The 13,705-nt window shown below is 36.3% G+C and overlaps 1 protein-coding gene across 1 annotated transcript in view; it reads left to right on the top strand.

The window, feature by feature from the left end:
- NCAM2 (neural cell adhesion molecule 2) overlaps nt 1-11,415 on the top strand; it is a 127,512-nt gene extending 116,097 nt beyond the window's left edge. The window contains exons 15-17 of the mRNA XM_042809654.1: nt 3,668-3,872; nt 7,147-7,266; nt 11,304-11,415. Coding sequence (XP_042665588.1) covers nt 3,668-3,872; nt 7,147-7,266; nt 11,304-11,415 — 437 coding nt within the window. The remainder of the gene's footprint in view (nt 1-3,667; nt 3,873-7,146; nt 7,267-11,303) is intronic.
- Nucleotides 11,416-13,705: the final 2,290 nt, after the last annotated feature.

The raw sequence follows: 13,705 nt of genomic DNA on the forward strand, positions 1-13,705 counted from the left end.
TTATTTATTATTTATTATTTATTTATTATTGCACAAGCAGTTCAACATATACGTTGTGATTCCATACAAGTACAGAAAACTTCCGTCATGTCAAAGGATCTATGTAACATGAGGGTGAGTATATGAATGTTGTGTATGAAGTTCCAGTCTTTTTGTGCAGAAGCAATAACTTTAGTTTTCTGTATATGAAGTGTACCATGCTCGTATAGTCTGTAGACATTTTGGTGATTATTCTTACTTCAGACCTGCTTCCACTTAATGTATCTGATCTAAACCCCCAGAAAGAATTCACTCTGAATTTGAATCTGTATGCCCATAAAATTTGCCTTTCCAGTTATTTCTCTTCACTGGGAAATTCTGCTCCACTTGCCAAAGTTCTTCATTGGTATTTCCTGTTATTTAGATGACTATTTAAAAAAAAGTTCAGTTATGTTTTTGAAAATTAAAAGTACATTTTATAGAATAAAAGAGACCTTGAAAATTGCCAGTAGTTTCCATGGCATTTATAGAAACTTCCTTCATTTTTTTTGTACATTTCTAAAAAGTTTGTATTTCTGTAAGTATTCATTGATAAATTTGAGGGAGCAGAGAGTGAAGTGGCTCTGCTTAAAGTTGGCATTTTTCTTCATTATCATGACAAGGTATATTGTATTATTTATGCCACATTTTATATAATAAAAATCACACTGTCTTGAATCTAGCATAATTTTAATGAAGGTTAATGAAATCTCCTCCAGAACTTTGAACTTAAAATTGGTTTTTTTCAATCATTATTTATAGTCCTGTTAGACTACTTGGACAAGTAGACAATAAACCTTTCAAAACAAACAAAAAAAAAGATCATCTTCACTCACAAAGCATTGAATTTGTATGGTTTAAAATAAGTGTATTTTCAACTAGAAGAAGAATGTGCCTAATATACAAATACATTTTTGTGCTACGGCACAAAATGGAACTGGTATTTTGACTCCATTTGGACCTCAAAGCCCACCCAGCCCAACCCCTGCCAAGGGCAGGGCTGCCCCCACCAGCTCAGCTGCCCAGGGCCCCATCCAACCTGGCCTTGAGTGCCACCAGGGATGGGGTACCACAGCTTCTCCGGGCAGCTGTGCCAGCGCCTCACTGCTCTCTGAGTCAAAAATCTATTATCTAATCAAAATCTCTCCTCTTTCAGTTTATAACTAAGTCCTTTCCTTATCACTGTCAGTAAAGAAAACAAACAAACAAACAAAAAAAAAAAACAGTCTAAAAAGTCCCTCTCGACCTTTCCTGTAAACCTCCCTGAGTTATTTGGAAGGTCACTATAAGGTCTCCTCAGAGCTTTCTCATCTGCAGTCTGAACAAAGTCTTTCTTCCTAGGAGAAGTGTCCAGCCCTTTGGTCATCTTCATGGCCTTCCTCTGGACTTGTTCCAACAACTCCACATCTTTTGTGGGCTAGGAGCTCCGGGCCTGGAGGCAGTACTCCAGGTCTTTCATCAGCCAACACCCCCTAGTCTTTCTCCTCAGGGCTGTTGTCAGTTCATTCCCCACCTTGCTTGTACTTGTGCGTGGGATTGCCCTGACCCAGTGGCAGGAGCTTGCACTTGGGCTTGTTGAGCTTCATGAAGTTCACACAGACCCACTTCTCAAGCCTAAGTCCCTCTGTGTAGCATCCCTTCCTTCTGTTGCATCAGCTGCGCTACTCAGCTTTGTGTCGTCTACACACTTGCTGAGGGTGCACTCAATCCCACTCTCTGTGTCACCATCAAACATATTAAATAACATCAGTATCAGTATCCTCAAGGAACACCCCCTTTATTCATCTCCTCATGGACAGTGAGCCGTTGACAGCAACTCAGAGTGCAACCAGTTAAATGGGTGGATATATGAATACAGTGAGTTTTAGAAGATGTATAAGAAATTAGACTTGTAATATTTAACTAGGATTACTGATGTTAAAAAAAGAGAAAGAATATATGTGAAATGTCAACTTTCAATGCATAAATGGAACAACCTTTCATTGCTACACCATCATTTTGCTTATTTGAAACTGTTCCTTTGCATTTTTAAAAAGGGAGAATAAATTTGAAGTAATATCTGTCTACCTGGTGATCCAATCACCCAATTAAATGTATATATTCAGTGTTGGCTTATTACATGATACCACGATACCATTCTGAAGAGCAGTTCTGTAATAAAACAGCTGATACAGTAGACAATGAAACAGATTGCATAAAAAATAAAATTCTCTCCTCCAACTGGAAAAAAGTTTTTAATTTTCCATTTAAGTATCAAATAGACTAAAAGAGCATATATTTCTATTAGTATGAACTGATGTAGAAGTTATTAAGAAAATTATTTTTAAATTGTGTTTGAAAAGGTAAATACACATTTTCTTAAAAATTAGCTGAGCAAAAATTATGAAAGTTTAACATATTTTCTTAATTTTCATATTTGCAGTATATTGTAAAAGTGGGAGAAAGATGATAGCAGTTACCTTGTTAAAACATTTATATTAATAAATCACATTGTTTATGTTTTTATGTCTGTCAGCTGAAACAGTACTTATGTACTCTGCTGTGAAAAAATCTTGCTCTTATTTTTGGAACAGGCATAGACAGCTGCAAATGGAAATGTACCACTGCACTGCTGACTCATACTCCCAAGACGTGGCAAAACTAAGCAAGGAATGCTGATGCACTACACCAACGTGCAAAGTAAAAGTTTCCCTCACCAGTGGTATCAGCTCAGGACATACCACCACACCTGCAATGGTCACTAGCCAACTCCTAAGCTAGAGTGATACCTTCTTGAAACTAGGCTGGCCCATGAACCATTACCGAGTTCTGTTTTTTTCCCTTGAGTTACTGATCAGATGCAATTCCTCGCCTTCATAGCGGTAATCTGAATTCATAAGGCAGTATTTGTTCCTTCAGAGTCACGGTATTGAAAACTATAGCATTATTGTCTACTACAGAAATATCATTTGAGACATAACTAGATAAGCAGCTTTAAAAGTACAGCTACAGAAAGCAGCATCAAATGTGGAATATATTTATTCTGAAACGTGACAGTATTTCAAGGTTCAAAACTATGCAAGATGAGGTTCTGACCAGACAGTCATTTAATAATACAACTAGTTTACTTCATGTTAACTTATTTGGCAGTTTGTCTCTGCAGACTATTACCTTGAAAAAAAATGTTCTCTGACTTCTTCATTCTGCTGTAATTTAAAAAAGTGACCTTTACAAGAATATTGTTTTACCACTCTTTAGTAATTCTCATTAGCACCAATGCTAATTAATTACATTTGAAATGTGGAAGGTGACAACTTACATCAACTGTTATTATTTAAAATGTACAGTATTTTTCTTAGGATCCATTCTGATATATTTGGTTTTGAAATGTTAAAAGTATCATATTGTTTATTACTGAATAATGTGATTTATGCTCTGTGACCATACTGGATTTTCAGCAGTGGGAGAGTGTTATGTAGAAAAGATGGCTTTTGGATTTTTTACTGTGTTGTATATGCACTTAATTTCCAGTACTGCTTCTTTCCTTTAGTTTCTGAATGGTGTATTTGTAAACATCCTTTAACCTCCTGATCTGTGACTTAAAAACTTCAGAAAATTTTATTCTTCAGGATTAATTTTATTAATGAATTCAAATTTTCTTTCTTTCAAGACACTCTTTTTAATGGTCTTGGACTTCGTGCTGTTATTGGCCTGGGAGTGGCGGCCCTTTTGTTAATCCTTGTTGTGACTGATGTCAGCTGCTTCTTTGTACGACAATGCGGATTGCTAATGTGCATCACCAGGAGGATTTGTGGGAAAAAGAGTGGCTCAAGTGGAAAAAGTAAAGAACTGGAAGAAGGAAAGGCTGCCTACTTGTGAGTATTATTTACATATTATAGAAACATAATTAAAAGAAAAACCTTGCTGTTCAACATTTTGCAGATTGATAAAGGGACTGTTACAAAAGATTACGGTTACTTGGAAAACTGTTCTCGTGGAGCTCTTAGAGCAGGTCCAGAGGAGGGTCACTAAGATGACCAGAGGGCTGGAGCACCTCTCCTATGAGGAAAGGTTGAGGAAACTAGGAGTGTTCAGCTTGGAGAAGAGAAGGCCCCAAGGAGACCTTATTATGGCTTTCCAATACTTGAGGGGAGAATATAAACAGGAGGGGGAATGTCTGTTTATGAGGGTGGACAGTGATAGGACAAGGGGGAATGGTCATAAACTGAGACAGGGGAGGTTTAGGTTAGATATTAGGAGGAAGTTTTTCACTCAGAGGGTGGTGAGGCACTGGAACAGGTTGCCCAAGGAGGCTGTGGATGCCGCATCCCTGGAGGCATTCAAGGCCAGGCTGGATGTGGCTCTGGGCAGCCTGGTCTGGTGGCTGGTGACCCTGCACATAGCAGGGGGGTTGAAACTACATGATCTTTGAGGTCCTTTTCAATCCAGGACATTCTGTGATTCTATGATTTGTGGACAACTGTTTTCTTAAAGGAGAAACAAAGACAAAAAAGAGGAGCGTGGACCATGCTTCACTTTAAGACGGCCATCTTATGCCACTTATGCTACTCTATTAGAAGAAAAATTCAATCATAGATCAGTGTAGGCACATTTCTGCACTGCTACAAATTCATCTTGCTTGGAGCTGCTAATACCCAAAAACTTAGCCTGTGGTTGTGGCAGTGCCAGTAGATTTGGAAATAAAAGCACATAGCTTTGTGGAAAATACATGAAAAAGTTTCTCAAATATAGCTATTACTAGAAAATCTTGGGTTTTGCCCATAGAGTTTTGGAATTATAAGTATTGTTTACTTTTAAAAATAGAAGTTCTGAGATAGATGTGGTTGAATTGTTTGTGAGTAAGATTGTTCTTCATGGCAATAGTTAATGCTTGCTAAAAATAAAGGAGAAAGAGCAATCCTGTTTCTCAAATATACCCTCATGTAGTGGCTAGATAAAAGGGAATGAAATGGTCATTTATGTGCAAGTTTCCTTAAATGATAAAAGCAGATGGTGAAATCTCTGGAAAAACAAGTTCAGTTATTGATTGCATAAAATAAGTTCTTTAAAGAACCAGTGTTCACAGGGTTTCCAAAAGATGAGACAGAGAGAGGATTACTTATCATCCCTTGTTTTAGGTGGTTCCATTTATTTATTTAATGTGGCAGCTTCATTTTCTTGTCATACGCTTCATATGCTCATCTAAAAGATTTTTTTTTAAAATGTACGATGTAATACCGGTGACAAGCTGTATTTTGTGGCATAAATAGCATTTATAAGTGCAGCTCCTATGCGGTGCAGCTCTCCCAGGATTCAGAACATGCACTTCATTCCTCTGCACCTTCCCAGAACCCATCTTTCCCAGATGCAGATCGGAGAGCAGATACGTCGGCCCTTATTATTCATAGCTACACTGGAGTTCTCTGTTGCCAGTGCTGGAAGTGTAAAAGTCTCTTTTATCGTTTTATTTCTGGCTATTGGAATTCAGACACTGTGCCTTTGTGAGGTAACCTGATTGATTTCTTGGTGGGGTTCTCAACCCTTTTTGAAACAGCTGCACAGAACCAAAACAATCATAAGCAGGCACGCAGTATTTACATCAAGTAATGTTTCTGAATAAAAGAAGTTATGCCTTAAACCAGATATTTCCTAATTCTTGACAGGTTACAGTCATAGAAAGTATAACACTGTTTTTCTATTGCGTGTAGCCAGCGTGTCCTGTTCAATAGAGTCAGCATTTACAGCGTCTGGCTGAGATTCAGCTGTCCTCTCCTATTGAGCACAGCACTTCAGTTTGTGTTTTAATTTCATTTTCAAGAAGTAACCATGTATGAATTGGTGTACAGACCCCTTCTGAATGGGAAGACCTCAGGGAGCTGCAGCTCTAAATGTCATTTGACAGCAGTTTATGCATTGCTGTCAACATCTGATACACAGATGCAACTCCATGTTGTCTAGAGCTGGTCGTGTAAGAGTAATTCCTCCATGACACTTTTTTTTTTTTTTTTTTTTTTTTTTTGCAAGAACAACGATACTATTTAATTATATTTCTTTCTTTGTTGTGGCTATCTTCAGTGAGTCTGATTATAAATAAGTTGAAACTGTTTTTTATTTACCTTATTCTTTGATTTGAATGTTAAGTGTTAAGGGTCAAAATTTGAATTTCTTTCATGCCAAATGCCATTCCCTAAAAGATGCTGACATTTCCCTCATTTGAATATGTCAGATCACATTCTGGATCTTTGAGTGGCTTCTGACTGCTCTCTGTGACACCTGTATTTGGTTACCCTGTGTTTTTAGACTGCAGCTGGTAGTTAGAGGATATGATTCCTGATTGGATGTCAGGAGTAGGAAGAAATGTATACATGGAAAGAGATTTTATTTTGAAAATATCAGATGTATCTTGGATATCCTTGGATATCCTTTGATCTGTCTTTCGAGATTCAAAGTATGTGCTGGTCCTATTAATAAATACTGCTTTAAATGCAAACAGTGCTTTGCATATCAAGACCATATTACCAACAAAAGTGTAATGACAATACTCACTGTTCTGTCCTCTTAACAATCCATTGTCCAACTGAAACAAAAGTTATTAATTGCCTTGTCTGTGAAAAATTAGCCCCTGTTCCTAAAATGGGGGAATTGCCACATAGAAACAGAGAATTTCTTCCACCAATCTGAAAAGAGTGGGCTTGGTTCTTATCACAAACTGAAACTGTCAGAATCTTAGAAGACTGAAAACACACTTAGGCAATGTGTATGCTGCAAGAATGGCTCTTTATACTTCCAAAAATTTCAAGCATAATTGGGCGTTGAGTTCTATACTTACTATACTGTGTTAGCCAAATTTATGTCTATTCCCATGAGAAGGTCATCCATTGTTTTATTATTTATTTGTAAACAAAATGCTCTTTTAAGATGCTAATCTATGATTTTTGTGGGATAGGTAAGTAGCCATGCGTACAGGATTCTTTGAAGACTTCAAGGAATTGAGGACACACTGCTAAGTGTGTCTCAGTGGTGTTAATTGTTGATAATTAGTTCCACTTTTTCTCTGCCAGCTTCTGAAGGGAAGAGATCTTGGTAATTAGTTAAGTGCAGTGTAGTTAATATGATGATAAAAACTCAGACTCTTTTAATAATTTTTAGGAAAGATGGATCAAAAGAGCCAATAGTGGAAATGAGAACAGAGGATGAAAGAATTACCAGCCATGAAGACGGGAGCCCAGTAAATGAGCCGAACGAGACTACTCCTCTCACAGAGCCGGAGTAAGTAGCCCAATATTCCCCAGTGTCTTACAATATTGACTGCAAGGCTGCCCTCACTCTGCCAGGTAAAGAGGTACATGACAGCCATGTGCTGTGGCAGTGCAGTTCGGCAGTGTGGTCTTTTTACAGTAGTTGATCTAAACCACAGTACCCTGAGGGCAATGGCCAAGATTATCACCAGGCATTTTTCTCTTCTTTCTGTGACCCAGACTCTCACTCACATCAGCCATGGGATGGCAACATAACAATTGTGGGAGTTCTTCAACATACCTGGATGTTAGTGAACATCTTAAGGAACTTTTCTTGCCTTCTCTGCCACTCTGACTCCCATAGAGCTCCTTCTGTTATTCTCTTAATGAAGACAGCACCCCGGGGATATGGGCAGCTCTGCCCTATCCTCACTATCCTTCCTACTATTCTTCTGCTGATGGCCCAGGAGGCCCCTCTCATCTCCAGCCATCCCAGCAGCCCATGCCCAGCTCTGGTGGGACGTGGGCCCACACCCCTCTGCCATCCTTGCTCTGCCTGCCATGTTGAGGGGTGGGAACATGAGGGCCTGGCCCTGCCTGCCTCCTTGGATCAGCAGTGTGCCAAGTATTGATAGAACTCTTATAGAATAGTCTTTTTAATCTTCTGAAAAATACTTGGAATTTGTACTGAGGGGTACTGCAGTGAACCAAGTTATCTAAGGAGTCAGTGGAATGTAACTGTAAACATTATACAAACTACATTAGGTCATGGCTGCATTAGCAGCTAAGCCACTGGTGCCAAATTATTTAATGTCTTTAAAGACATAGAAATGTGGTGGAACATGATAGCAGCAAAGATTAAGCTCAGATCTTTCTGCTTGTCCAAGTCAGTAGAACAGCTGGCAGACTGAAATATGAAACAGTTAAGATCAAAAATGTTTTATAATCTTACTGAGGGACTGGTCACTGGTTGCAGGGAAAATAGTTAAATCATTGGTATAGGTATAATGGATAAGGTATCTGATGGGTATTTGTCTCTGAGAGAATAGGGCTGCTGAAAGATACTAGTAATGATGACGATTTCTTTCTTGGTCATTTTTTTTCTGACAACAAATGGCAAAAGGCAGCAGTGCAAGCCACAGCTGGATGAAGGTCAGATGGGTTAGCTGAAGTTTCAGGGCAGTGTCACTGAAGAAACCATAGATGAGTCAAAAGCATCAGGCAGTCAGGACATCTGAAGGGACACTGGCTCTAGGGGAACACTGCAAGACCTTCTGCTCATTCACAAGTCATAACAGATAAAGCAGAGAAGCAATATAAAAAATGGGTGAGATGCCACTGAAGAAAAGGAGGATGCGATAGGATAAGTCTTTCTGGAGGAATAACACACACACATTCTGAACAACAGGTGCAACAGCAATCTTGTAGGGAAGAGCTAAGCTTGCAGGAGGGAAGAGCTTCAGGGATGAATCAATCAGGTAGTGTCCATACAAGGCAGGATTCATTATGGCTAATTTAGGCTGCCTTAAAGACTTCGGAGTTACATCTTCAATTTAAATTAGGTGAAATTTGTACTCAACAGAGGGAGACAGGAAATGTCTATGTATTTGAAAGGGATTATTTCAGTACAAGATGTCTACCTATGTGATGCCTGTCTCTTTCTTGAATGTGAATTCAGTCTAAGCTTATGCCTACCTTTCAGGGAGCCTTTCTTGCATTTTCTTTTTGAAGCTGAGCTACATGTACACAGGTACTGTATTGCTTTGAATGTAAAAAATTGTGTAAAATAACTAAGATTTTTTTCCACAATAATGTAGTATTTTCATTATATTTACTCATCATATTACTCAGTAACCTTCATTTAAACTTAACTCGCTGTTAAAGCAATATTTGGGATCCATTTGTGACAGATTAGCACAAAGCACTTTTTCCTGAAAGTAAAAAGTTTTAATAATACTGGCAGGAAACCGATATAAGTTGTGTATTTCTTACTGTATTTCTGAAATGTGATTAAAATTCCACGTGCAACATGATACTATAATTAAATTCCTAGTCTGATATTGTTATATTCCTAGTATTTGTTGACTTTTTTCTCCATACTAAGGAAGCTGGGTGAATTTCAGTACCAAAATGGCTAGGAGCCATTTTCCTATGAAATAGTCATCTATTAGAGAAGTGATTGTTCTAAATTTTGTGTGGGTAATATCAGCAAAATATTGTGATTAGGCCACATGCAGTGCTAGAGGAACTAAATAACATTGCTGATTGGTAATAGACAGTGTCTGAAAAACAAAAAGAACCTTTTAAGGTTTCCCAGTCCTTTTTTTCTTTGAAAATACTTCAATTTTAAAACATTTTGATTTGAATAATTAATGTTCACCCAGCTGAAAAATATAGAATGATTTCAAATAGGCACAGCTATATAGTGAGTAAGTGTAAGAAAACTAATGTAATTAAATCATTTAAACTTGATTTAGTTAGTTAAAAAAGGGAAACTACTGAATCTGATAATAGAGATTAAAAATGAATTAATATTTGACACAAAAGGAGAGGAAAATTTCACAAGAACAAAAATATTGTCCTCATCAGTAGGTGAACTGATCACACCATATCTAAAAAAACCACAGGTGTTGGGTTTTTTTTTTGAAACAGTAAGGTCACAGAATGCTGTACTGACTTTTTCAGTGAGGAAAATTTATAAACACTTTATATGTTTGTAGTTTATTTCTCTTCTTGCTTGCATTGAGAGCAAGGCTGATTGTGTCATACTGTTTGCATTTACCTGGATTTTGGTTATATCTAGTAATTTTCAACAGAGTTTAGCAATATCTTTCTATTTAAAATACTTGTACATTATTTGTGACATGTTCTTAATCCACTTCTCAAAAAGTATTTTATTTAAATTTACTTTTAATATATTGTCAGTTGCTCAGTTATGACTTAGGCTATGTATTTCCTCCTTTTCAGCACACCATCATTTCAGTAACTGCTCTGATCTTACATAAATCTTGGTTAAATATGGTTTATTTTTTTAATACCAGCTCATTTTGCTTCATTAGGCCTATAACACAGGTGTCTCATGAGTTGTGTTTCCTCTGCCTCTGTGATTTTTTTTTTTTCTTTTTCAAAAATAGAAAAAAAATTCTGCTGTTTCCATTCTTTCAAGTCTTGTGTTGTGGGCTGTTTCGTTTGTGTGCCATGTGGAACAGACAGTTGCTTGACAACATCCTCTATGTTCAAAGCCAGAGAGCTGATGATACACATCCCATATTTTACTGTAACAGAAGAAGTTAGTTTTCTCATAGATTTGTCTTAGATAAGATTACGCTCATTGTTCAACATCTAGTTAATTTCAGACAGATGAAATGTCATATGACTGAGAATTTGAGTATTGTTTTGTTTATTGTCTTTAAATGCTGTTATTACAAGACATTCCTAAAGAATTCCTCATACAGAATAAAATATAGCACACTGAGACATCAAAGCAATCACAGTGGAAGATTACTGAAACATTTAATCGTTGTTATGAATGGAAAAAATGCATATGCATACTACTCCCTAGTAAAAAAAATACAGAAAACAAACCCAAATTGGAATCAGTATAAATAGCTACTATGCCTGAGAGATATCGTTACAGGAACATCTACCTAAACCATACATATTTTTCACAGCTATATTTTTGACAGCTAACTAGCAGGAGTAGGGAATGATTTTTTAGAACTTTTTGAAAGAAATCAGTGTTTTATCTTTCCTGTAAATACGAGTGGGGATTCCCTTGATATTGGAATTTAGGATTGTACGATTGTAAGACTCGAAGGAACATTTCTGAAATTAAAATACCATCTGAATGTCTTCATGCATCTGCACAAGAACTGGAAGGGACTAATGTTAATTTATTTGAAAAAAAAGAACCTCAATACTAGTAATAAAATAATTATGTGTTATTTTCATTGACTGATGTTTCTATAAGCACTATGGACTGTGTAAAGAATGCACTCCTTGTAGATTTAAATTCCACATCATTTGTTATTTTTTGTAATGACCATGATTTCTTTTTTTTTCTGATAGGAAGCTGCCACTGAAGGAGGAAAATGGGAAAGAAGCTTTAAATCCAGAAACCATAGAAATCAAAGTTGCTAATGACATCATCCAGTCAAAAGAAGATGATAGCAAAGCATAAGATAAACTACAGCTTTCTGGATAATACATTTGGATAAAAGCAACCCCGTGACCAAAACTTTGCAGCTGACCTTAATTTCCTGGGAAACTTAAGCTTGGAATAGTTAGTACGTGTGTACATATGATAAAACAGTTTCTGTCTACAGTTCTTTTCTATTTTTTTGTTAATGGTTTTAGTATGTTGTTTTGCTGACACCAAGTTCCATGGTATAAATTGGAAAAATCTTCTGAATAAGAACTAAAACTTATTATATGAAAAAGTATGTCTTTTTAGAAGAATACTTGGCAAAGCACCCCTAACCACAAACCACACATCATATCTCTCCAGATCTTACAGGGCAATCTACATAGATAAAGTGCCATTTGTTATTGTATTTATTTCCATTTATAATCAAGGAAAAGTTGAGGTTGCCTTTTAAAAAATGAGCACCAATCTCAGCATAACATTTAAGATCTTATCACTGGCAGACACTCAATAGTCGTTCCAACTGTGCATATCACTTGAAATAAAAAAAGCAACAAACTGTCTTCAACAACACAAAGCCAGCTCTACCTGTAGTTTTACCTGGGTTCTCTTGTATCATAAAAATTTGATAACTATGATGTACATATTTAACTCAAAATGGCTGAATATTTTATTGGATATTGGCCTCATCCTAACTTTAGAGTGTGACTGAAAGGCCCAGGATTTTCAGAATGCCAGATTTTCTACATTAACCTTTGGAAGGTGGTGTGTAAACTGGAATGTAGGATATGTGTGGAAAGGGAACTCTTTTTTCAATAACTTTTGACTTCAAAGGAAACCTTCTAACACAGACTTACATTTGTTGCCCCAGTGTATTTATGCATATGAGTATTCACTCTTCTAACCATTCAGTCAAGGGATAAACTGCATTTAGATTTTCACCACAAATCAGTATGTGAAATATTTGAAGTTGGCCTTATTAAAGAAGTTCTCGCTATGTTATGAATTTTTATCTTATAACAAGATACGTAGGAACAGATGGAAAGACTTTGGCTAAGTGGTTAGGAACATTTTTAAATTTTTAATTAATCAGATCATGTAATAGTCGAAATACTTGTTTCCTGTCAAGCATTTTTTAAGATGATCTATTTTATTATTACGGATAATATGCACTACTTAGAAATTTGGCTAATTTATTTGATGAAAAGGAATATATTTATTAATATTGATTTAATTATGTCACTAATTGGAGTAATACATACTGCTTCCATTCCAGCATAGTGTATCCATATCTATCAACCTATTCAAAATATTTATTTGGAAGAAGTAGATAAAATAGTGGACTAGATTAGAAAATTCTACTTGTTAGGATCAAACTGTAGAGTACCTTGTGAATTTTTCACATCTAAGTCATACTCAAGGTTTTAGTGTAGCTTTATTCAGCAAATTATGTCCCCTCCATACTGTATCTGAATTTTGCTATTAGTTGCAAATTTCTACCTAATTTCACACAGAATGTCATCAACTCTTAGCTGATGTTTTATTGTTATGTCAAAGTGGTTGACTTTTGTGCAGTAAAGCTAAAAGTGAAATGTAAAAGAATGTTATTACATTTGAGGATAATGGCACATTTACCATCTTGATAACCCAAACATTATCGGATTTGAAAATGATGAGGAGATAATGAACTTTCAGATCTTCCTTATTTTTCAAAGGCACTAATTTTATCAAAAAAAAAAGAAAGAAAGAAAAGAAAAAGAAAAAGAAAAAGAAAAAGAAAAAGAAAAAGAAAAAGAAAAAAGAAAAACCAAGCACTTTTAGTTACTTTGGGAAAAACCTACAGTGAAGCTAGAAGTTGAGAGCAGAGGCATAATGCTGATATGGCTAGATGAGAAGCCAAATTCCCACAAAATCATAATCAAAATGAAAAGTATGAGTAAGAGCAATGATTGACAAAAGTAATGAAAAAGAATAATTTTAAACTGCTGCATAATAGTTTCTTTAAATGCTAAGGAATTACTTCTGGATAAAAGAAAGTTGAAGATATTCCTCTATAGCCTGTCACTGTTGCTCCCACATACTGCAGGCAGTATTATCAAGTATCTGCTTGCCCGTTAAATTTCTGTCCTGTTTCTTTCAGAGTAGTGTACACAGTGAGCAGAACTGCCTCCTACTTTATAATTAAGGTTGTCTTCTTTATGTATGTGAATATATATATTCTTTCTACAAAGTACATGTATGCAACTGGGCTTTCTCCCTCTACTGAAATGCAAGGAAGGGGCCTGGAAAATTCAAGTAGTTGGATGTGATTGATGTGGTTTGAACA

This window comes from Centrocercus urophasianus, unplaced genomic scaffold (genome assembly GCF_019232065.1).
Source record: "Centrocercus urophasianus isolate 14NV4802_14NV808 unplaced genomic scaffold, USGS_Curo_1.0 seq_12, whole genome shotgun sequence".
NCBI lineage: Eukaryota > Metazoa > Chordata > Aves > Galliformes > Phasianidae > Centrocercus > Centrocercus urophasianus.